This window comes from Rhinolophus sinicus, linkage group LG03, assembly GCF_036562045.2.
Source record: "Rhinolophus sinicus isolate RSC01 linkage group LG03, ASM3656204v1, whole genome shotgun sequence".
Classification (NCBI taxonomy): Eukaryota; Metazoa; Chordata; class Mammalia; order Chiroptera; family Rhinolophidae; genus Rhinolophus; species Rhinolophus sinicus.
In genome coordinates, this window is record NC_133753.1 from 43,524,575 (window position 1) to 43,548,452 (window position 23,878).

The 23,878-nt window shown below is 56.9% G+C and overlaps 1 protein-coding gene across 3 annotated transcripts; it reads right to left on the minus strand.

Annotated features, from left to right (window-relative positions):
* Positions 1 to 707: 707 nt before the first annotated feature.
* Positions 708 to 11,944, minus strand: SKOR1 (SKI family transcriptional corepressor 1). Of its 3 annotated transcripts, none has more exons than XM_019725623.2 (9): positions 11,814 to 11,944; positions 7,298 to 9,512; positions 6,088 to 6,178; positions 5,064 to 5,171; positions 4,452 to 4,523; positions 2,994 to 3,068; positions 2,666 to 2,740; positions 2,088 to 2,153; positions 708 to 1,526 (listed from the first exon to the last, which is right to left on the minus strand). In XM_019725623.2, exons 2-9 carry the CDS (start codon positions 9,500 to 9,502, stop codon positions 1,432 to 1,434), a joined length of 2,787 nt encoding a protein of 928 aa, XP_019581182.1. In that variant the 5' UTR covers positions 9,503 to 9,512; positions 11,814 to 11,944; the 3' UTR covers positions 708 to 1,431. The 3 variants fall into 3 exon arrangements, with proteins under 3 accessions (XP_019581182.1, XP_074183614.1, XP_074183615.1); XM_074327513.1 differs by having other exon boundaries at positions 4,452 to 4,568; XM_074327514.1 differs by lacking the exon at positions 11,814 to 11,944 and adding an exon at positions 10,190 to 10,927 and having other exon boundaries at positions 4,452 to 4,568.
* Between the last annotated feature and the right edge of the window lie 11,934 nt (positions 11,945 to 23,878).

The window sequence follows — 23,878 nt, forward strand, 5'->3', positions numbered from 1 at the left end:
TAGGGGCCTGGCGAGAGCAGCGACCCGGACACCCGCAGCGGGCGGGCTTGACACTAAACCTAGGGCTCCACCAGGTCCACAAACCCACTCAGACTAAAATGGACGGAATGTTAAACCGCCAGAGCTCCTTCCCTTCTGGTAGCGGCTGTGCAGGCGAGAAGGAGTCTGTACCCCTGCGTTCAAACGTCTCGCCCTGCGGTTCCAGGCCTGCCCCGCTCAGCTCCGTCCTGCTTACCTCTTCCCTCACCCCGCCCAGTGCTCCCGGGCCAGGCCCTCGGAATCCTCACCTCCTGGCAATTCTGGTTGAACCTGGGATTCTGGGCAGTGCCCGGTGTCTCAGAGACAGAGGTGACTTCCCCGATGGGACGGGCGTAAAAATGGCATAACTAAACTCTGTCGTCCCCTGCGAGCGCTCGAGGGAAGTCAGAGACCAGGGCGCCAGGAACCATGCTGTCGTAGTCCTTTTACCCCGGCCGGGGCCCAAGTGAGGGTCCTAAACGCGGGGAGGGGCTGGCCTGTGCGGCAAGAGGGTGTGTCTGAAGGACTGGTGGAGAGGTCAGGCGCTCGCTACTGCCCACCTGAGCCGGCGCGATTCTCATCCCCGGCGTCCCAGAACTAGTGCTGCGGTCCTCACGCTCCACATGCTGCGCAGCCCTCAGCCTGCCTCCGCCCGCCATCTCCTCCAACTCCCACCTCCACAGCCCCAGGAAGTGACAGATTTTTTTTTTATTAAAAACAAAACAAAAGTCACGGATACAGGGTGGTCTCCCCAAACAGGCTCAAGGTGGTCTCCATCTCGTGAGTCAGTTGTCGTCCTTCTTAAAGTGCTGTTACATCAAGAGGTTACAACAAAAAATAAACAAAGAAAAATCCAAAGGAGACTGCAAAACAGGACAGCAAGTAGGTCCAGGAGAAGGAAGCAAAATTAACTTACAGCGTAAATAAATTAAAGTGAACCCAATACTGAATCAAGAGACTCACAGTACACTTATATCCATTGCACATAGCCACTTTGTCATTAGGAACAAGTTTCAGAAGTGGACAGGACGGGGAGCGCGGGGCCAGAGCCAGCGAAGTTGCTACATTGTAATCACAATTGGGGGTACGAGGCTGTACGGGGGGAGAGGCCCCTTTCTCCCCTTTCTTACTCCCTTCTGTCCAATTAACCCCATGAGGTCCGATGCCCTGGAGTTCAACCGAGGGGCGAAGTGGTATTTACACTTGGAAACAGAGACAGGGCCCTGGGCTCCCGCACCTGGAAGGGGGCGGGCAAGGCCGAGGCTCCCGTGAGGAGGGCGGGCAGGCGGGAGGCTGTATTTACATCGGTCCGGTCCGAATGGCTTGTTCCTCGCTCTCGGCCGCCGCGGCCGCGGGTATTTACAAGAAGAGAGCAGCATGGCTTGAGGGCGCGTGGGCGCAGCGGTGCCGGCCCTAGGGCAACAGCGGGGGCTTGAAAGAGCAGTTGCCAGTGCAGTGGCGGGGCGTCAGCATCTTGCAGGAGAAGTGGTGTAGGGCGTCGTGGGCTTCTAGAGAGACAGTTGGGCGGGCCACGTTGGGTGCCTCGCCTGCCTAGCTTTGCCGGCGCGGTCCACCCATCCCCTTCCCCCTGCACGCCGGAATCTCACCCACCCGCTTCTAGCTCAGGGGTTCTCAAGCCAGCAAATCAGAAGAAGGTAGGAGGGTAGGAGAAAGATCCTGGCGATTCAGAACTATTGCTCTGGTTCAATAGCCCCATTTTACAGAAGAGGAAACTGAAGCACAGAAAGGGACGTCCACTTGCCCAAGACCAGATCTGGGGCCGACTGGCAGGTTTTCCAATGCCCAGAGCCCAACGGACTCTTTCTCCCTATCTCACCGTTCTAGAATCATTTCCGCATTAAATTAAAAGATCCTATTTCCCTCCTCTCAGCTTCTGATTCATGTAGACGTGGCCTTCCCCTCTCACTAGCCCCGCCATTCATTCATTCATTCATTCATTCATTCATTCATTCATTCATTCATTCATTCATTCATTCAATCGTTCGTTCATTTGCCAGCACAGCCAGCGTTTGGCACCCCTCCTTATCTTTGTTCTCCGGCTTCCGCACCTTTTAACTTCTGCTGGATGGCATAGCGCGCCTTCCGCTCTTGGTCGAGTTCGTTACACAGAGTGTCTGGAAGACATGGGGAGGGGCCGGTGAGGAAATGAGACCACCCTTGGGCCGGCCCAGGTCACAGCCCGGGCCTCACCCTCTCGCGAGTTCTCATCCCCCTGCAAAAATAAGTCCGGGGACGGAAGGAGGGGGCATCAACACTCCAAACTGCAGTCTGGCGGAGGGAGGAAATGGCCTGGGATGGCGCTTAAAGGCAGACGGATCTAACCAAAATTAAAGCAAACTTAGGCATTACTTCCCAGGTAATTTTACGCCTCGATTTTTAATTTAGAAACCATGGAAATTGCCGCGATAAGAAGTTCAATCACTCCATGTAATGATGCCTGCAAGCCGTTTGCTGGGCTTGCTTGACATTCTGAGGCTAATCAGAGTATACAAAGGATATTAAATAAAAAAAAATAATTGTTAAATTACCTTCAATTTAAATCCAAATGACTGAGCCAACATTGCGGCTCCTGCCAGACAAGAGGCAGTTACTGCCCGTGCACGCGCTCACCTGACTCCCGTCTTACCTCTGACAATTTGCAGCTGTTGCACCATTTCTTCTCGATAAGCCAATTCCCTCTTCATTTGATCCTGAAAATTATCTGTGCAAATTGATTAAGTGAGAGCTGTTACGCACAGCCCCCTCCCTCGGCCCTATTTCCCCACTCTCCATCCCCACCCCCACCTCCTCAGTCTTTGGCCTAGCGGGAAACCCCAGGAAAGGAGGGTTCGGCGGATTCCGCAGGGCACATAGCTGCCTACATTGGGGTCCCGGAACGAGGCCGAGCCTGCATGAAGGAAGTTCTGGCGATGAGTGGGAGTGGGGTCGGTGAGGAGGGTCGGGGATGGGGGTACCTTTGAGACTCTGAAATTCTCGCTCCAGCTTCTTGCGGAGCTCCATTTGTTCCAGGAGCAGTTTTTGCAATTCTTCTGTGAAGGGGTGAGAGTGGAAGGTGAAGGAGGGGTGTGTGCAGGACTCCGGAAGCCCAGGGGCACCCAGATCCTGCCCTGACCAATAGCCCTGAGATAGGAGTCCCCTCCAGTGGGGCCGGTAGGTAGAGGCCCTCAGCACTCAGTTTTCTCATTCGCTTCCAAAGAAGTTGGGCGAGGAAAAGGGGCTAGGAGATAGATTGCCCAGGAGAATCAAATTCAGGATGGTAGAACCTATGTTCCACATCTAGGTCTTGGCTCAAGGCACTAATCAGTGTGGCATCTGCTTTAGCTTTAGTTGTTCCTAACTTCCTAACCTAGAGGATGGCCCAGGAGGACTCGATTTACCCCTTTAAAAGACAGACCTAATCCCTCCCTTCAATAATACAGAGCAGGGAAAATCTGGTCAAAGGTTTGGATCCCCACCCTGGAAAAATACATCTACTCACAATAGTTTGCAATTTCAGGAGGTCCCCAGACCCTACATCCATGCTAAGAACACTTACATAAAGCACCAATGATTTTGAAGGTAATTGCAAATCCTGTAAAATCTGTAACTACGCAGAGTGAAACACCACTGATGCTTTTCTCTCTCCCCACACCAATTTGCAAGCCCTAGGCTGGTTTGGAGGAGAGGGGAGCAGGTTAAGTGTGGAAAGCCCTGCTAGTGACCTCAGAAACCAGCTCCAAAGAAGTGGCAGGGGGCTGCCCTGACCACAGAACTATTGATATCCGGGTCCTCTCCGTGGGGAGGCTCTCTGAGAAATCCTTCCCTAGCAGGTGCTCAGAAAACACAAAAAAAATGGGAGACAGGGGAGCAAAGTGGTTGTAGAGGCTCCCTTCCTCTGTGCCTCAAGTCACACTCTCCCCCTTGCAGGCTGAGCAACAACTGCAGGGTCCTATTCTGCAAACAAACAGCATCTTCATCCCATTTAGGGTGGGCTGGCTGATTATGCATTAATTCCAGGAAAAAATTAACCTCTCAGACATTCCTAAAGTAAATGCCTCCTAGGAATCTTGTTATTCAGAAAGTCATGATTTTCAGTGAGTTTGGGAGACACAGATTGTCCTGTCTGATTGTCCACATGCATCAAGTTCTGAGGCTCATTACTTATTTCTCTTTCTCACTGGTCTATTCAGACAGGCCTGGCCTTGGGAACCCAAACTTCCAATGAACCTCTGGGGGGTTGGTTCCCTGTAGCCACCACATACCCACATACACACCTCTATGTCAGGATAATGTGTCCAAGGGGTTATCCTTTCTGTTCAGTGACAACCGATTCCCCAAGAGCCCTGTCTTCTCACACTCATTCCTACAGGAATAACATCCCTCTACAACACCCCCAAGCACAGTGTAGCCCCATTTCACAGATTTAACCTCACCTCTGGCCAGGTTCTCGATATCTTTCTCCACTAGCTGAGTTCCTGTGACATCCAGGGTGAGCCCATCTTCGCCTGGGATACAAGGGCAGGTAAGAGGGATTCTGTCCTGGGAGAGGCCTTGGGAGGGCAGAAGTGAGTTTACCTGGAACTGTGCTAAGTCAGGAAGCTACTCCACACCCTCTGCCTTTAGAGGAGACAGTTACAGGCATCCAGTACTACCGACCTTCCAAGCTATCATTTTAGGGGTGTAGCCATCATTTTAGAGATTGACCCACTGTAGGAGAGTGAACCCAAGGAAGACAAGCTATCTTAGGGCAGGAAGTGCCCTTTGACCTGTTTTATGTGGGTGATGGTGTCCCCCATTTACTTCTGATATGCCCTTTTCTCTTGCCCGGAAGAGCCACAAACCCACCAAAGAGGTAAGCAACTCAGTAAACTTGTCCTGCACTTTGCCCGCGCTGTTTAAATATTTATCTGCCAGCTGCCGGAAGAGACCCCCAGCCGCTTACACTTGATGGAAACTCTTCCTCATAAGTCGAAGCTGGTGGGAACCTGGGTGACCTGGGCCCTAGCTCACGACTGAGGGTGGTGCGCGAGGGTCCTAGGGCTCACCTCGGTCTGTATTTGCAGGACTTGGCTGGGAGATACTCCTTTGGTCTGGATAGGACTTCCTCGTTTCCAAATCGTCGGCGGTCGAATGATTGTCTTCCTTATCTGGCTCTTAAAGGCAATAAACCGAGTTTCAAGGAGAGGCAAAGAAACCGTGACCCCAATACGGCCAGAGCTGCCGCGGTCGGGGCGCCGGAGCCCTAATTAAAAGCGTCGCGGCCGCCGCTGTTCCCGGCTGTGCGCCTGGGCTCGCACCCTCAGGCTTTGGGCCGGGCATCCCCTCCCCCGCGCGCGGTCTGCTCTTCTCCGGTTCCACGCCCCCTCCCCAGCCCCTTGGAAAAGAGCAATACAAGCAGTCAGGCCCACCAGGGACGAGCGACCTACATCGCGAGCAGATACTGGGGCACCGCGAGCGCGCGTAGCCGCCGGGTCTGCCTGCGCCGCTCCCGCGGAGAACGCGGCCCAGGTGGTGACCACCGACCCGGTGGAAGCCGCGCTCCTGCACGCGGCCTGCCGGTATTCCCGAGGCCCTCAACCCTTTCTCGGTGAGCCACTGGGTCCCGCGCACACGTGCAGGGCTCCCCCACCCGCGTTGGGCCTCAGCGACCACAGAGCTTCAGGGGTACCCAAGCGCACCGCCAAGCGCCCCATCATCCGCCCGACCCGGACTGACTACGGGGGACCTCGCGGCCAAAAACACTTGCTGAATAAATGAGAGGACTTGAAAGGGGGGCCAGGCATGGTTTTAAAGGTTTTCACCCAGTGTATGAGGTGTACATGAGCGTTTATTTGTGTAGGGAGGGCGGCTTGTGGTTGAGTAACCGAACGATGGAAGTTGTTGGGAGTTCTCGCCTACCTTCTTCCCCCCCCCCCCATAGTTTTTCTTTCCCTCTCCCTCTTCCCCTCGCTTTTTCTGCCTCTTTCTCCTCTCGTTTTCCTTCGAAGGCTTCCCCTGGCCCCGGCCCTCTGCCTGCGGTCCCCCCATCACATTGGCCAGCGACCTCCGCAGGGGGGCTGGGGGCGTTACCGTGGGCCTCCGGGGTACAGAGGTAGGAGGCCGCTGGCCCCAGAGCCGCCGCCGCACTCTTCACGTGCTCGTCCCGCTCGGGCGCGTACACCTGCGTCGGCCGAGAAATGACAGGCGGTTAAGGGGACACTTGGCGGCGGCTGCGAGCCGCTTAACCTTGCGCGGCGGCCGGGAGGGAATGCTGAGGGGATGGCGGAGGTCCGACAGCCAGTGGGACTGGAGCGCCCGGGGCCGCGGTGACGCATACCGCGCAGCCTTGCGCCCTTGGAGGCTACATCACTGTTGCAGATTCTGGGTAATTATTAGCGCCCTCGAGAAAATTATCCGACATATAAAGTGGTTCCCAAGCCAAAGGCCGTTCAAAGCCGCCCCCACCCTCTTCGCCCCCACCTCCTTTGCGGCATCTTCCCTCCCTCCCGTGCCTGGTCCCCGGCATAAATGACGCCTTTCGCATCTGGCTAACGATTCATGTTTTAATGGACCGAATGGAAATGTACAAGTGTGAACACCCACTTTCAAATGGCCAACAATTCCGGCTTAGCCGCACCCCTCCCCACACACACACACACCCGAACTCGCCGTCCGGACAACCTGAGAACCCCTCTCTCTCCCCGCACACGGTCTCGACAGCTTCCCACCACGAACCCTCAAAGCGGGAATTCGAAGAGTGGGACAACTATGAGTTGGGGTGGAAGACGATTTCGGGGACCCCGTATTGCAGTGGCCGGGCTTGGGGTAGAGGCCGCCCTCTCCTTACCCGCTGCTCTGCCCCGGGGCTCTGATCTCCATCTGGGCGGGCGTGCTACCGACCCGGCCTCACCAGCACTTTTCTCTGGCTTTGGGTCCCTCTCTCCTCTGCTTTCTTCCTCCAGATCCCTTTTCTTTCTCTCTTTCTGCCGCTGTGTGACTGACGGTCTCTGCCTATCTCTTCCTCACCCCCATCAATGAAAACAGCACACAGGTTTCTCAGGCTTCCCCTCCCACCCCATCCCCCCGGATCTTCCGAAACCCTCAGCCATGGGTCCCAGCGAGCCCAGCTCCACAGCGCTCCCGAGGCTGGGCCTACCCAGAGAGCAGCCGGGGCCTGCTGCTCGAACGCCTGCTCAGAGCAAAATTTTCGTCCCCCACCCGGTCAGGGCCTGTCCCACACGCCCGCGGTGCTGAGGGGTAACCAGGGAGACGCCACTAACGGGGTCGACGCGGGGCTCACCTTGGCCGGCGCGGGGCCCCCCAGCGGCCCACAAGGCTCTCGCAGCTCATAGCCGCCACTCGGCGGGCTCCTTTCAGGTCTCCGCACCACGTCATCGGCCGCCAGGTCCCCAAATGCGGACCGGCTGGCTGGTGGTAGCCCCGGGCGGCGCCGGGGGCGAGGGCTACCGCCGTCGGGAGAGTCTGTGGGGCAGTCGGGGCCCGAGGAGGTGGTAGACGGGGGTCCGGCGTGCTGGTCGCCGTCTGGACCGCCTCCTGTGCTGGGCGCGCCGGTCGCGCCAGGCTCGGCCTCGTCTGGTGCGCCCTCGTCGTCGGGGAAGCGGTTGGACTCCACGTCCACCTCCGGCTCGTCCGCAGTGTCCACGTCGGGCGAGGCAGAGTGGTAGCTGGAGCTGCCCTCGCTCAGAAAGTCCGGACTCACGTAGCCGCCGCCGGCCCCCGCGCCCGGGCCCGGCCCCCGAGCAGGCCCCGCGCCGTATGCGTCGCGGGCGCTACCGTAGAGTTTGGCAATGCTCTCGGCGTCTTTGACCACAGGCCGGAAGGCCGACACGTAGGAGCCTTTGCGTGCGGGCGGCGGCGGCGGCGGCGGGGGCAGTGGGGCCAGGGGCGGCGGCAGCGCCTCGTCCACACCGTCCTCGTCCAGCGGCCCACGGGACAGCACGCTCGGGCAGCGCTCCTCTGCGCCCAATCCTCCCTCCTTGGCCGGCTCCGCACCGTCCAAGGGCTCGGGGCCTCCGCCACCCGCAGCAGCAGCCGCTGCTGCCGCTGCCGCCGCCACAGCGGCCGCCACGGCCTTGGCTTGGCTTTGCGCAGCTGGATAGGGCGGCACAGGGAGGCTGCCTGCCGCTGGCCAAAACATGGGAAACGTCGGGTACACAGTGGCTGCGGCGGCCGCTGCAGCCACAGCCGCAGCGTCCTTGGCTGCTCCCGAGGGCTGGTGACCCCAGAACATGGCGCCACCACCCGGGCCAGCCCCGGCCCCCGGCGGCAGGTGGCCGGTTCCTGGGCCGCCAGCGCCTCCGCCAGTGCCCGCGCCCCCGCCGCTCCCAGTGCCTGGGCCGCCCTTGGGTTCGCCCGCACCTAGCACCGGGTCGTCCTTTTTGGGGCAGAGGCCGAAGGCCGTGGGGAAGCCGTAGGGATGAGGAAAAAGCGGCGGGGGCAGCTTCTGCAAGAGGCCAAAGCCCTTGCTGGGCACTGGGATCACGGGGTAGCTACGTACGCCGGCGCCACCACCAGGCCCTCCAGGGCCCGCGGGGCCGCCGGCTCCAGCTGCCAGACCAAGTCCCCGCTGCGGGTGGGGAGGAGGCGGCCCAGGAGCCCCGACGGCCTCATCTTCGCCACAGCGCAGGCTTTTGTGGGGCGGCGGGCCTGGGGCCATCTCCGCGCCGCATCCCGGGCCTCCCCCGCCGCTGCCGCCAGCACCACCTTTCCCCTGCCCACCTGACCCTCCATTAGCACTACCGCCGCCGCTTCCTTGCAGCGAGAAGGTCCGCTTACGCGTGCCGCCATTGAACATGGCCTTGACGTCCTCCCAAGCGTGGCTCAGTTCGTCTGTGGCCGACTTGTCACTGAGTTTAAGATGACGGCGCCATGAGTTGAAGTTGGCGGCGTCAGGCTGCGTATACTTGGCGTCGGGTGTGCGGTGCGAGTGGAAAATGAACTTGTTAGGAGAGAAGTACATGCTGCAATAGCCACACTTGATGCACTTGGCACGCGAGCTGTTGTAACGCGCGGGGATGAAACTGCCACGCGAACCCCACGCGCATTCATGCACCACATCGAAGGCGAAGTTCTCGGGCAGCTTGGGTGGCTTGTGCTCGCCCAGGAACGACTTGCACAGGCGTTCGGCCTCGCGCTTCGTGATCATGCCGCAGCGGCGGGACGAGATAGGCATAGCCCCGGCCCGACGCAGAATCTCCAGCTGCACTGGCGTGCATTGCACACACGTGATGCCCAGGGCCACGCGGCGGTTGTGGATCTCATTGTAGCTGTAGTTCTTGAGGAGGGTGTTGGAGATCTGCGCCAGGCACAGGCGCTCCTGGCCGTCGATGACCAGAGACACAATAGGCACCCCGTACAGAGATGTCTCGCCCACCTGGTTGGGTTTGAGAGCGCTGGAGCCCGAGTAGGGCTGCAGCTCTTGCTTCGAGTTGGGCGAGGAGTTGCCCTCGCGCCCCGGCCCCAGCTGAGTGGTGAGAGCCTCCATGCCGCCGCTCCTGCGAAACAGAGAAAGCAGAGAGCAGATGAGCCATTTTCAGCGCCGCCGCGGCTCAGGCCCGCCCAGCGGGGCGCGCCGAGTCGGGCGCACAGGGGAACCTTGGCAATGGGGAGTCCAAGCTCATTCGCCCCCTGGACGGGCGCCTTTTGTTATTCAGACGCTTGCTGGCGCCGGAACAAAAGCCTCCGGGGTTTGGGGGAGGAGAAGGGGTAATTGAGACCTCAGGAATGCCCCGGCAGCTAGGATCGCAATCCTGTTTTCGGAATGGGAAGTGGAGCCCAGAGACGGAGAGTGACTTGCCCAAGGCCACACAGCAAAGACATTGCCGAAACCAGGCTTCCCGGCGCCGAGATCCGTGGGCCTTCGGCCACCCTCGCAGCTTGCCCTACCCGCCCGGGTCCTGAAACCCGGACTTCGGGGACCCGCCGCCCCTCTGCTCAGTCGCGCATGCACGCGGGCGGGCGGGGACAGCAAAAGGAGAGGTGGGGGGAGGGGTGGTCACTGCCCTTCTCCAGACAGCAGGGGGCGGGGGGAAAGGGAAAAGAGGAGGGTCTCCAGGCTGGGGGTGAGGGTGCGGGGTGGGGGAGGCTGAGGCGACCGCTGTTCGCGGTGCTGAACTAGGCTCTCTCCAAAGCACGCCGTTCGCGCCCAGCCTCAGTGCGACCCCCAGCGCACCCAGCTCCGTGCCGAGTCGGCTCCCCAGGATAACAGCACTGGTTTCCACAAACTCGAGTTTCTCCTCTCAGGCCCGGTGCCCCGCGTTCCTTGGGCAGAAAGATTCCGGCTGGAAATAGAAACCATTTTCTTTCCAGCCATCAGTGGGGCCAGGGTCATGCAGTTCCTAAACACATTTTCTGCATTTTGAGCTGCGTTCCACACCAAAGCTGGTTTCCATCCGGGTCAGAGCGTGAGACGGAGAGGTTCTCAAGGAAGTTTCTTAGGAGCCACTTCTCCTTTGCGTCTAACTGCCCACTTCCTAAGTTTTCCTCCTTCAGATATGCCATTTTCTCTCAGGCCAAATGCAGTCTCTCTGGGCTCTGGGCTTCCCCTTTTTTGGGTGGAGGGTCTCCTCTCTGAGTATCCTTCAGGCCAGGCTATCCTGGCTTATATGGGCTGAAGGGAATCCTGGCCAGTCTCTGCAGCCACCACAAGGCTCCAGGTCAAAAGCTGCTGACCGTCCCATGCTTTGCTCGCTTGCTGAGGAAGGGAGGCAGCCGTGCCCGCGGACCTCAGTAGCGGGAAGACCAGGAGACTGATGCTTGGGATTCTCTAGGTGCCCGGCCCAGCCACGTGTCGTCAGACACAGAAGGCTCCTACCCGGCCCACTGCTGCAGGAGCTCCTGTGGCCCAGGCAGCCCAATCCTAAGGACCCCTCCCCTAAACTCGGCAGGAAAGGAAAATCCATTTTCAGAGGGGCAGCAGGTCCAGCCGGGCAGGGGATGCGAGTTTAAAAGCCTTTATCAAGAAGACTGGGATCTTCTGTCTGTCTGTCTCCCGCCCTTTCTGTCTAGGTGCCCCTCATCTGTCGATCTTATCATCCCCGAGCTGTCTGTCTCTCCCAGCTCCCTCCTCTTTCTCCCATCTGTCTTCATACCTTCTTCAAGTATCAAGCTATTTATCTGTTACCTGTCTGTTTCATCTTTATTTCTGCGGATCGAATTGAAACAAGTTGACCCTCCTTTCGCGTTGAAGTCCCTTGTAACATTTTAGGAGGCAAAAATACTGCCCTAACTACTCGGCGAAGAGGTCAGCAAGACAAGCTCCTCACCCCCTTGAGGGGCTTTCAGGCGGGCTGGGGAGGTGGCCTAGGGGTGCCGCGGTTCTGGGAAATGATGATGTCTTCTTGGTTTCCCGAAATCGGCAAGTATGCCCTGCCCGCATGCAGTGAAGGGATAGCGCTGAGCCGAGCGCATCTTTCCCAAGCTGAGGGTCTGCGGTCCCTGCGGGGTTTTCCCGAGTGGGAGGAGGCGGCGCCGGATCCCGGAGCCAGGAGAAGGGGGGCCCTAGGAATGGATCCGAATTTCGAGAGCTAGAGCGGAAAGCCGGGGCAAAGGGCTGTACGCAGCGACAAGGCGCAGCGTCTAGAGCGGCTCAGAAAGCCCTCGCCCGCTTCTGAGGCTTGAGGGGTGAGCTTGGAGAGGACGATGAGGTGGGTGGCGGGCAGCGGTAGGAGTGAGACGATGGAGTCTTTAGGTATAATAATAAAAGCAACAGTCACAAGAACCCAAATCGGAACTAAACGAAAGAAGCTGTAGGGGCAGGGTGCGGGGGCGGCGGGCGACCCGACGCGAGTACTCACCGTGCGGCGGCAGCGGCCGGAGCCCGGCAAGCAGTGAGCGGAGGTGCGCGGCGGGCGGAGCGCCGGGCGGGAGTCCGGGATCCGCCGGGCTCTCCGGGTGACGGCGCGGCCCCTCCCCGCGCGCGCGCACAGCCGCGCTCCCGGGCTCCCTGCGCTCACACCCGCGGCCCCGCAGGCCCCTCCCGCGCGGCGCCCGCTCTCAGCAGGTGCCAGGCGCCAGGGCCCCGGGCGCGGAGACGTGTGCCCCGGACCGCTGACCCTGAGGCAGTGCAAGGGCTCGGAGCAGAGGCCGAAGCTTAGAGCACATGGCGCGGCGACGGGCACGGCGCAGTCACAGGCCGAGTGCGAGGCCGGCGCGGGGCGAGCACGCCTGACAGCTGCGAGCCGGGGCGCCACACCCACCGCCCGCGCAGTCACTCGCGCCCTCCCGGGGCCCGCTAGCCTGCGGGCCACACGCCGCGCGCGCCGCCTCCCCTCAGCCCCGGGCCTGCGCTCCCCAGGTAAGCGGCAGCACACCTGCGCCCTGCGCCCGGCACCTGCGGCCCGCGCTTGCCAAAGGGGCCAGGAGGGAAGAAGGGCCCCGGGGCCGCAAAGTTTGCCCCCAGGAACGAAGTGGGGGAGGCGCTCCCTTCCTAGGGGCCAGAAGCGGTCCAGGCCAAGGCCGCGTGATAGGACTAAGGAGGGCTCAGGAGGGAGGGGCGGGAGCTGGGGAGGAGTATCGCACTTTCGGGTCAGGGCGGTGGAGCCGGAGAGTGGCCCTGGGAAGCCAGAAGGGTTACTTGCGGCCGGGACAGAGACCACGGTGGGGGGAGGGCGGTGTGACAGCTGGGAAGGGGCAGAACCAACTCCCCCACCGCATCTGACTTGGATGGGAGGTGTCAGGACAGCTCCAGCCTGAGGAGGAGCGACCTCCTACTTCGTTTACTGAGGAGTGGACTCGGGAACTGGGTTTGGGTGGCTCTACCGAACTTGGGCAGGAGCCAAGGCCTCGCTGGGAGACACCTGGGGTCAACTGCTCTCTAATTGACGTGCTAGACTATTCTCCAGGTCTCCTAGTTCAGTTTTTCCATGATGAGGGTCTATCTAGCCCCTTGACGCTGCAGATACCCCTTGGTGTCCTCTCTCTTCTCAAAGCTGCATTTCTATCCACCCCTCTGCCCTTTCTCTGTTTGTTGGTTTCTATCTTTACCATTCCTTACCCCGACTATCCCATTGGGTCCCGGTGTTCACTCTCTCTCTTAATCTCGGTCTCTTCATTTGTATTACCAGTCGCACTCCCTCCTTCTTTGCTCGTACCCAGGCGCCCCCTCGCCGGCCCCCCCAGCGGTATTAAGTGTCCTTAATGGACACGTTAATTAAACTGTAATTAATCATACTGTCCAGCCCAAGTTTGAACAATTACCCTAATCAAACAGAAGTTAATAATGGCAGGGATGGCCCGGGGCGCGGGGGCCGTTCGGGCAGGGGGCGCAGCGGCCACTGCGGCTACCGACGTTGGCAGCGGCGGCAGGCTCAGCCTGTCCTTGGAACCCGCGCGGTGCCATAAATCTTCCGCGGCCAGCGGCGCCGGGTCGCCCTCGCCCCCGCCCCCTCATTTTCCCTTACGCTCCGGATTACAGGTCCTCTCCCCTCCTTCATTCCAGCTCCTCTGGGGTCGTCTCCCCTCTCCTCTACTTCTCTCTCTCGCTTTTCTCCTCTTCCCTGGCTCGCAGGGACCCTGGGAAAAGCCTCTGTGGGTGCGAGCGGATCACCCAGGCCTAGCCCTTGGAGAGAGGGGGCGGCCAGGCCGGGCATGAGGACTCTTTTGCCATCTCCTTTCCCCTTGGCTAACGGATCTCCAAGGCCTCGAAAACTACCCCCAAGTTTGAGGGCTCTGTCGTTCCTGCGGAGTCTCTTCTAGAGCGGGTTCTTGCTCTTTCGCCTCCTTTCGTTTCCGTGTTTCTCTTTCTTGGATCTCCCTGCCTTTCTCTCTTTTCTCCCAGAGCCTGCTCAGCCGTTTTCTCTCTCTGCCTCTGTCCCCTCCGCCTTCCCCTGGCTCTGACTCTGTCCCGTTCTAACTCTGCCGTTCTCTCCTCCTCCTCTTCCCCTCTGAGAAAAACAGGAACCTATTTTCCCTCGCAGTCCGAGAGCCGCCTTCAGCTCCCACCTGCTCATCCCCGCTCCCTTGGCCGGCCTCCCCCACCCCATAATTACAATCCCGTTCGGTAATTATTCTTAGCCTCCTAATGATTTTTTAAAAGGCATCTCAAAATTCGGTGTGGTGGTTGACAACGACCGCGGAGCCAGGAGGCCCCTGGGGTGGTGGTGGTGGGTGGGAGTGGAAAGAGGATGAGCAGGGCCTGCCTGTACTGCCTCTATTGTATTGTGAGCGCCAACAACGCCTCCAGGGACGGCCTCTAGGGCGTTCCCAGCAGCCTGGCCCCGGGGGCCCGGGGACTTCTCCGACAAAAGTTCCCTCTCTGGGTTGCTGCACCAGGGGCGTGCAGGGTCGGCTATGCGTCTCTGTTCAGCACCAAGCTGAGGACAGCTCCCTGCGCCCGCCCCTGGCTTCGCGGACCCACCCAACTCTCACCCAGGTCTTAGCTGGAGAAAGACGGAAGGCGCGTGGAGAGAGGCTGGGGAAGCGCCGCCGCTCTCTGGAGGGACAGTGGTCTCCTGGGAACGGCTCTTGGGGGTCGGGGCTGGGCTCTGCTCTGGCCCAGCATCCAGTTGGTTAGTATCAGCGCGAACCGCATTTTACCGTTTGCAGAGCGGGTTCTCACAACGGCCCTTGCAATAAGTATGGATCATTTATTCCCATTTTACAGGCAGGAAACTGAGGGTCAGGCAGTGGAAGTCAACCTGGGTTCCTCGGTCAATAAGGGAAGCAGGCTGATCTCCTGGACCCCAAATATTGTGCCTCGCACGCTGCGGAGAGAGCCTATCTTAATGAAGAGAAGGAGGATAAGGAAAAGCTTTTAATTACCAACCCTGACAGCACACCGTGCTGAGGAAACAGGCCTAGCAAAGCCAGGTCACTTACTCAGGTTCGGACAGCTAGTGCCGGGCAGCCTTGGGATTTGAACTCAGGCTCACACACGGCTGGGTGGGACCGTTCTCCCTCAGAGGGCGCTCTGGGGCCTGCGGCCCTGACCAGAGCCTGGGTAGCCTGCAGACGTCGGTGCCTTTAGCCTTTCTGACCCCCGTTAGCGTGGATTCTCTCTTTTTTATCCACTGCTGGTGGCACTAAGGTCGGAGGGCCGTACTCGGGATCACGTGCTGCCTTCACCCCAGCGGGTCCGCGCAGCTCCTGCGTCCCTGGCGTCGCGTCCACGCTGCCCCGCGTCATGCACCCTTTCTGGCTCCGGCTTGGGCCTCCTCCGCAAGCACATATCTTTTACCAGTTGAATTAACGGCAGTTTTCGTCAGTTAATTAGGTTTAATTTACATAATTAGTACAGTATAAAGAGGATTGGGGATAATCATGGGGTACGTAGCGCTTACTGTGTAAACACGTATTCTGAATTAAAAATCAGATGTAATTAAGGCGCGCAGGCCCTGTTTAGGCAGGGTTTTAATTGTAATGAATTTCTAATTAACACTCAATGATTGCCAAATGCAAAGGGCTGTAAAATTTTCTCGTAGTTTTGCTAATTTATTGTTTACTTAATATCTGGATATTAATCCGAAGGCCAGATAGACCGGAGGCCCGCGAGGCGGCCAGGCCCAGGCAAGTGAAGGCAGTTGGGCGGAGCCTGCTGGGTCTCCCCAAAGGAGAGGTGAGCCCTTGCGACGGTGCTCAGAGCTCCCGGCCCACCTCACTCCGGGTGCTGAGTGGGCAGACCGAGGCCACGAAAGGCCAGGACTTGCGGGAGGCCGCGCACTCCGGCTTCTTGCCGCCTAGACCCGGCTCTTTGGGAATCAGAGGCCAGGACAAGGCTCCGCCCAGCGGAGGACTCCCCACTCCTGGGGACATCGTCGAAAGGAGCAAGAAAAGTCTCAGCCGAGATCCAGTTCTTCTACTGACCACCTGAGTGACCACGGACCTTGACTTGGCCTCAATGCCTGCACCTGTAGGATGGACACACTGAGTGGCACTTTGCTGGAGTGAAGGATTGACCTAGTTTGAGGCCAGAGTACTAAAGATGAACATCTTTCTCCTGGAACCCTGCGGGGTGGGGCCTGAGGTGCCCTGGTTGAGTGTAGGTTACTTAAGCTTGGGGGGAGGGGGCAGAGCCAGGAGAACTTGGGAGTGGTTTGAAGGTCACAGGGACAGGCTCTGTTCCTGCTGGGGCTCTTTCTGCACTTGGGGGTGCAAATTTAGGCGGGGAGGAACTGAGGACTGAGCCAGGACCAGACTTCTTTGCCTCAACCAGACACAGAAGCCCCCAAGGCCTGAGCCTGGGTATTTGGGAAAGAGGGTGGGCGAGTAGCTCATCTGGCCCCAGGCCTCCCCTTCCCCCTTGATCTCTAGTTCAGGTCCCTGTCCATATGCCAGATCCCTCGCCATCCAAGGGCTCCCCTCTTGTCAGCCCCAGCTTGCCACAGTCTCTTTCCAAGGTCCTCAGCTCAGGGGAGCCTCCCTGGGCACCTTGACATTTCTAACAAACCCAAGGAAACACACCAAGGAGACTCAATGGCACCTAGAGGTTTCTGCCACACAGAGCAGACTGCCTTGACGTCTTTCCAGTGCCTGCTTTTCAGAAGCCTCAGAGGTGACTCCTGGACACTGCACAGGCCTCCTCTGAGCCTGCCTGTTGGCCTGGGCCCCTCATCCCTCTCTGTCTCATGCTGTTTTATTTTCATTATTGGATTGTTCACTGGTTAATATTTCCCAATTATTTGTTTGGGAGTGTTTTCTGTTTCTCCCCCTGGGATGTTCGTTTGCTGTTGTATTCCCCCAGCCCAGAACACAGCCTCGCACACAGTAGGTGCACAACGTTGTTTTGGTGAGTGAATGATTGAGCAGCATTGGAGTGTAAGGACTGTGAGGCCCAACCCAGATCCCACATGACTTGCTGGCCATAGTGGCTGAATGGTGCTCTTGGCATCTAGTGGCCCATCTGGTTCTTCAAAAGGAGAAGGTTCTGTGCTCCTAGGTGATGTCTCGGAGGTCCCCACCTTCCACACGTCAGGCAAGGCTACTCAGGCAGAGCCCTGAAGGCTTATTCTCTTAGGAGGTATAGATGGGCCCAGGCAGGTGGGGGAGCAGCTGGCTGGCTTGCTGAGCTCTCCCCTGGTTGCAAGGGGCTTTCTTCCCAGGGTCTTCTCCACTTAGCATGGTGGGGGAGGACTGGAAGGAAACAGACTCTGGAGCCAGCAAAACCTGGGTTAAAATCCCAGTTCTGTTCAGTTGTAGTCTCCAAACCAGCATCTGTAAAGTAGTCAGATGTGTCTTACAGGGATGTCATGATGATTACACAAAGCGCTGGGTGTACGGCACATAGACAGGTCTGGGATTAGAGTGAGGTACCAGTGTGCAAAATTTAAGGAAGTCTTCACTCACAGCGTCCTGAAAATCCTCTCTGTAGTCGCAACCCTGCACAAAGCAGATGGTACAAAGTAGGTGCTGAGCACGAGTGAGGGCCCCGTTCCCTGTCAGCCTCAGATCGCTTCTGCATAGCTGCCTGAACATCGGTGGAGTCCAGTCGGCTTGCGGGGACAGGTTGAATTTTATCGGGATATAATTCACATACCACACAATTCACCTATCTAAAGTGTACAATTCAATGGTTTTTCATATATTCAAAGAGGTGTGCAACCATCACCCATCACTTTTAGAACATTTTCATCACCCAAAGAGAAACCTCATACCCATTTGCTATCACCCCCACATCCCTCCCCTCCCCAGCCCTAAGCAATCACTACTTTCTGCCTCTGTAGATTTGCCTATTTTGGACCTTTCTTATAAATGAAATCATGCAATATGTGGTCTTTTGTGACTGGCTTCTTTCACTTAGCATGTTTTAGAGTTTAATCCATGTTGTAGCATGTATCAGTACTTCATCCCCTTTTTATTGCCAAATGATATTCCACTGTATGGCTGTCCTACATTTTGTTTATTCATCCATTGATGAATATTTGGGTTGTTTCCACTTTGGGGCTATTACGAATGATGCTGCTATGAACAGTCATATACAAGTTTTTGTGTGATTGTATGTTTTAATGTCTCTCGGGTACACATCTAGGTGTAGAATTGCTGGGTCTTGGGGTAACTCTATGTTTACCCTTTTAAGGAACTGCCAGACAGTTTTCCCAAAGCCCTGCACCGGTTTCTCCACATCCTTGACAGCACTTGTTATTTTCTGTCCTTTTAATTAGAGCCATTTTAGTGGATATGAAATAGTATCTCATTATGGTTTTGACTTGCATTCTCTGATGACTAATGATTTTGGGCATCTTTTCATGTACTTAATAGCCCATTGGTACATCTTCTTTGGAGAAATGTTTATTTGGAGTCTTTGCCTACTTTGTCAGTTGAGTTATTTGTAGTGTTGAGTTGAAAGAATTCTTTATATATTCGAGATACAAGTTCCTTATCAGATATAGGTTTTGCAAATATCTTGTTTTGTGAGTGGTCTTTTCACTTTCTTCATGATGTCCTTTGAAGCACAAAAGTTTTTATTTTTGATGACATCAATGTATCTGTTTTCTTCTAAGCGCTTTATAGTTTTAGCTCTTACATGTAGGTCTATGATGCATTTTGAGTTATTTTTTTGTGTATGATGTGAGGTAAGGATCTAAATACACTCTTTTGTACACGATATGCAGTTGTCTCAGCATCATTTGATGAGATTACTCTCCTCATTAAATTGTCTTGGCACCTCACTGTCTTTCCTGGTCTGGAGAAATGACTATTCTCCTTTCTCCAGGAGAGATGGGGTCTCCTCGGAGAAGAGGCTCATCTAGCTTCTTTCCTCTGCAGCTGCAAATGGAAGTTTTCTATACCTACTCAGGAATCAGGAACCAGTAATTCTGCAGCAAGTGTCATTGAGGCTTTCCCTCTTCCCCCCGCCCCCCAATGACAATTCACCTCTCCCTCTGCCTTCCCATGTATGTGGCGCTGGCCTGGGATGGAGTGCCTATGGGGTATTCTGTCTGTCTTACTGGAGCGAGAGTCCTAAGAGAACATGGCCCACATCTCATGTGGAGACAGCTGTCGCTGAGGAAACAGCCTTCACTTCAGGTAGGTCAGGGTTGGAATCTCAGGGCTGCTACTTCCTAGCCGCGTGGTTTTGTGGGAATCACTTGACGTCTCTGAACCTCAGCTTCCTTGATCATGAAATTGGCATGCTGGCCTCAGGATTGTTGGAGAACTGAGATGAGAGATGCCAAGGGCCCAGCACAGCACCTGGAACATGGGGGGCGGGGAGCTCAAGTCCCCTTAGCTGGTGTCAATGGAAAGAGGAAAGCAACCCTCCTCCCAACACCACTGCTGCCACCCCTGCCCTAGTCCTGTCCCTCTCTACCCCTTTACTCCGCTTTATATATTCTCCATAGCAATGTCCCCACCTGAAATTGTGTTATTCTTTCTTGTCTGTCTCCCCTGCTGGAATGTCGGCTACAGAGCACAGGGCTAGCTTGCCTCAATAGCTGCTGTGTCCCCAGCTGCTGGCACACGGGAGGTGCTGAGGAAGAGTCTGATGAACAAACGGTGTCTCCAGTGGCTGTGTTGGGCTGCTAAGGATTCAGAGAGGTACCTGCTGGGGCTACCTCTCACCCCAGCAGGTACCCAGAACAGGTGAGGCCCAGTAAGGGCCCAGCCTCCAGGGCTCTGGGGAGGGGCTGAGGGGAGAGAGTGGAGCTAGAGGCCTGATGGAGAGCCTGACGCTGGAAGACTGGGAATTGGTGGTGCTGGGTGCATGGTGCTGGGAGAGTGTGTGGGTGCGCAGGCAGTGGGTGGGGGCGCCTGAGGGTGCGGGTCTGCAACATGGGCTTTGTAAACTGTAAAGGGGTGGACACACGCAAGTGTTTGTTCCAAAGGCATTTGGGACAGCCTGGGCTGGGAAATGAAGAGGAGACATTGTTTTCGTTTGCTATTGCTGCTATAGCAAATGACCACAGTGCTTTAAAACAATTATTTTACAATTCTGGAGGTCAGAAGTTGGAAATGGGTGTCACTGGGCTAAAATCAAGGTGTTGGCAGAGCTTCATTCCTCTTAGAGGCTCTAGAAAGGATGTTTCCTTGCCTTTTCCAGCTTCTAGAGGGTGTCTATGTTCCTTGGCTCCTGGCTCCTTCCTCCATTTTCAAATGCAGCAGAGTACTGTGTTTCCCTGAAAATAAGACCTAGCCAGACCGTCAGCTCTAATGCATCTTTTGGAACAAAAATTAATATAAGACCCGGTCTTATTTTACTATAAGACCGGGTCTTATACAATATTATATTATATAAGACCAGGTCTTATATTAATTTTTGCTCCAAAAGATGCATTAGAGCAGATGGTCCGGCTATATCTTATTTTCGGGGAAACAGGGTAGCACCTTCAAATCTCTGACTCTACCTGTCCTCTCCTGCCTCCCTCTTCCACTTTGTGACCCACCTTGTGACTACATCCGGCTGATTTTAAGGTCAGCTCATTAGCAACCTTAATTCCACCTGCAATCATAACTCCCCGTTGCCATGTAATGTGATATATTCATAGTTCCCAGGCAGTAGGATGAGGACATCTTGTGGGAGGGGCTGTCATATTCTGTTGACCACAGATTTCTCTAACAAGAGGCCCTTGGAAGCTGGAGTGTGTGTGGGGAACTTGCCTAACAGTTTATGGGTGAGGGCAGGTGGGTGTCTGTGCTCTCGGATTGGTGGGGGGCACTTCTGTCCCCACCCTCGGCCTCCGGAGTCACAGGTGGGCCGGGTGGGATGACGGAAAGGCCTCCTCAGAGGAACTACATTTAGCTGAGCCTTGGAGGATGAGTAGGAGTTCGGCAGGAGAAAAAAGGTGGCAGGGGAAGGTGTCCAGGGCTAAGGGCACAGTGGCTCCCACGCAAAGAGGGCTCGGCTCATTCAGGGAGCAGAGGGTCACTCCTGTGATGGAACATGGAGTGGGGGAGAGAGGCGGGGCAGTCATGCCCCCACCCTGACAGGTATGGGAGGACCAAAACAGGCAAGTGTGAAGACCGTTTGCCATGCTCAGGTATGCGATTCTTTTCTTTCTTAGAAAGAACGTGATCTGCACACTGGAACTCTGGGAACCCCCTATGCTTTTTCCCCCATCTTGCTGCCTCACTGCTTTTCCCACTGCTCTCCCTGTTACTGCCCAAAAGGGGTGGAAGGATAAAAAGCAAATTCTTAGGGAGGACCAGCAGCATGGACTGTCCTCCCCCAACTGGATGCTTTTAACTAAGTCTGAGCGCAGGAGAGACTTTTTATCCTTTGCAAGTTAATTCACACTGTTAGGGAGATAAATAAATGACAGAGCTGCCAATGGACTGTGGGGCTCAAAGGAGGGAAATTTGTCTCACTTTAGAAGAAGGACCTGGAGGGCTCAGCCCCATCGACTCGGTCATTGTGCTGTTATCTGCCAGAGAGGTGGTGACACCACAGCAATTAAGACAAACTTTAGTCTATAAGTTCGTGCCTGCCTGCAATCTCGTGGCTTCAAAACAAGACAAATGATACCGCCAAGGGAGGAAGCAAAGTCTTTTTCAGACTCTGTCCAAAGTCACAGTGAATATTTGTAGTTGCTCAGCAGAAAATTTGTCATCACAAGGCCTGGGCTCTGCTGCTCCCCTGACCCCACACCACATTACAGTCTATCTCGGTGGACTGTCCCCAATCTCTGGGGACTCCACCTGGCCTTCCACTGAGGGGCCCCATCCACTGCCAGCCCCACCCCACCTACCTGTGCCCTAGTTTATGAGTCTCTGGTGGATCAGGGACACAATTGCCGCCCACAATTGCTGCATCCCCCGGCGGTCCAGTCTCCAGGATGACAAAGTCAGGAAGTGCCATTGAAACCCAGCCCTGCCACAGAGGGCTGGCTGAGCTCCCTTCACCCCCTGCTAGTGGCCAGTGCCCACAAAGGACCAGGCTCGGGCTCTGTCCTGAGCCATTTACTGTTCCCACTGCTGGTCCCCTGCATCACACCTGCTGGCCTTTGCCACACACCCCTGGGAGTCTCTCCTGCTCTTGGACTGAGCTGCTTCTGCCTGCCTGACGTGAAAACACCCTGATCCCTTGACGTGGAAGTTGGGACCTGGTGAGGTAGTCATGGGAGTCCACCTGGCCCCACTGCGGAGCCAGGACACTGTTGGCTCCCGGGGCCGCCGTGAGCTATCACTGCTGCCTCCCTTCTTGTCCCTCTGAAGGCTTGCCTGGCACTGCCTTCCTCCCCTTCCCCAGGACTCTGGGTCCCATGTTCTCCCTCCACACTGAGTGAGAACAGAGACTCCCATCCCAATAGGGCCCAGACTTTGCTAAAGGATGAAGCTCCAGTAGGGAATCTGGGCAGCCAGCAGTCAGTGGGGATGGAAAACGCATTTGAGGCAACCTGGTGGTCTCTGGGCTCCCCCACTCCAAGTGGAGGCAGCTGACCAACTGTGAGATGGAAGGGCGTGCCTGGCACCATATGGGGCCTCACTCGGAGGTTATGTTCTGGCCTTCGGACCTGAGTGTGCAGAGATCTGGAAGCACATGCCTTCCCCCAAAGATGCGGGTCTGTTCAGCTTGCATACTTGGCCTCCAGGCAGATACCTGCAGCTTCCCAGTCAGGTTATATAATAGCATTCAGCCCACCTTTCAGGCCGGACCACCTCCCAGCTGGGCTGGGCCCCATGGACTGTGCCTAACCACATCTGGGGAAAAGGGTACCATCTGCCTTCCCTCTGTCCCCACTGTCTTTTTAGAGGTTCTCCGAAGCCCTGGGATTCTGGAACCCTTGTTTCACATGGGGGAAAAAGCGAAGGACAGAACCAGGAAGAGACAGTGGCCTGAGTGCTGAGGGGCCTCTGTGCCTCCAAGCCAGGGTGACGCCTTCTTTCCAGTGTGAGCTGGGGACCCTGTGAGGACTCTCCTGTCCCAGACACTCTCCCCTCCAGGCTCCCCTGGAGGTCTGAGGCCCAAGGCTGCATCCCACAGGGTCCAGTCTCAGGAGGCTCTGGTTAGACGGCACATGGGCGTCACTGAGGGTTGCAGTGAGATGAGAACAGGAGAGTGACAAGCTCTGGTGAGAGGGGGCTTCCCTAAGAACCCTGGGCCTGAGCGCTCCCTCCTCCATCTTCGCAGCCCTCCTGGCCTTGGAGCGCCTTCCACCTTCCGTGTGCCAGCCCTGGCCAGGTCCTGGGGAGAGAGGAGACTCACCCTTGCCCTGGGGGGAGGGGGCTCACAGTCTGTAACCAGAGGAGGGAATAATGAGGTTTCCAAGAGGCAGCGCTGTTGAAGAGGGGCGTGAAGGGAGGAGTGGGAGTTGGCGATATGGGCAGGGTGGCATTATGGGCAGAGGGAAGAGTGCATTCCTGCCCCCGTGTTCCAGGTCGCAGCCCTCTCACGTTCTCTGAATGCAAGCACAGCTGGGCCTCCGGGCTGCCCAGGGTGAGCAGAGGGGTGACCCAGCCTAAACAGGCCAAAGAGGACCCTGTCCTCCAGCCAGAGGGGTCTTTGCAGAATCCCTCAGGGGACTTCTGAAGACTTCCAAAGACTCAAAACAGAGGGAAATGTAGACTCTGGGGGGCTGCCCCAAAGCAGCGGCTCTCAACCTGGGGTCCGCAAACCCTAGTTATGAATAAGACCATGTGTGCATATGGGTGCAGGTTATTCTGGGGCAAGGCTCTGTCTCTTTTGTGGGGTGCTCATTGGGGTCCACAGCCCCAACGGGTGAGAGCTCCTGCTGGGAGTCAGGGAATGTCAGGGCTGGGAGCAGCTCCGGCACTCAGGGAGATCAACCTCTGCACTTACCGATGAGGAAACAGGCTCAGATGGAGACATGCTCTGGGGTCAGCTTGGAAGCTGGTCTCCCTGTCCAGGGCCCTCTGGAGCAGTGTTACAGTGCCATTGGAGGGCTCTCTGTCTGGGTGTTCTGGGTTTAGGGGGGCTGGTCAGAGCAGCTCCCTGGGCCCCATTCCCAAAGGTGTATCTTTGCACACCCGA

Bases quoted from the DNA above. Each gene is read 5' to 3' on its own strand.
- SKOR1 (XM_074327513.1), bottom strand. From the start codon at position 9,502: ATGGAGGCTCTCACCACTCAGCTGGGGCCGGGGCGCGAGGGCAACTCC. The intron at 5,172-6,087 runs GTAACGCCCCCA...ATTGCCTTTAAG, and splicing joins CTGTACCCCGGAGGCCCACG to AGCCAGATAAGGAAGACAAT. The intron at 2,154-2,665 runs GTAAGACGGGAG...CATGTCTTCCAG, and splicing joins ACAGCTGCAAATTGTCAGAG to ACACTCTGTGTAACGAACTC.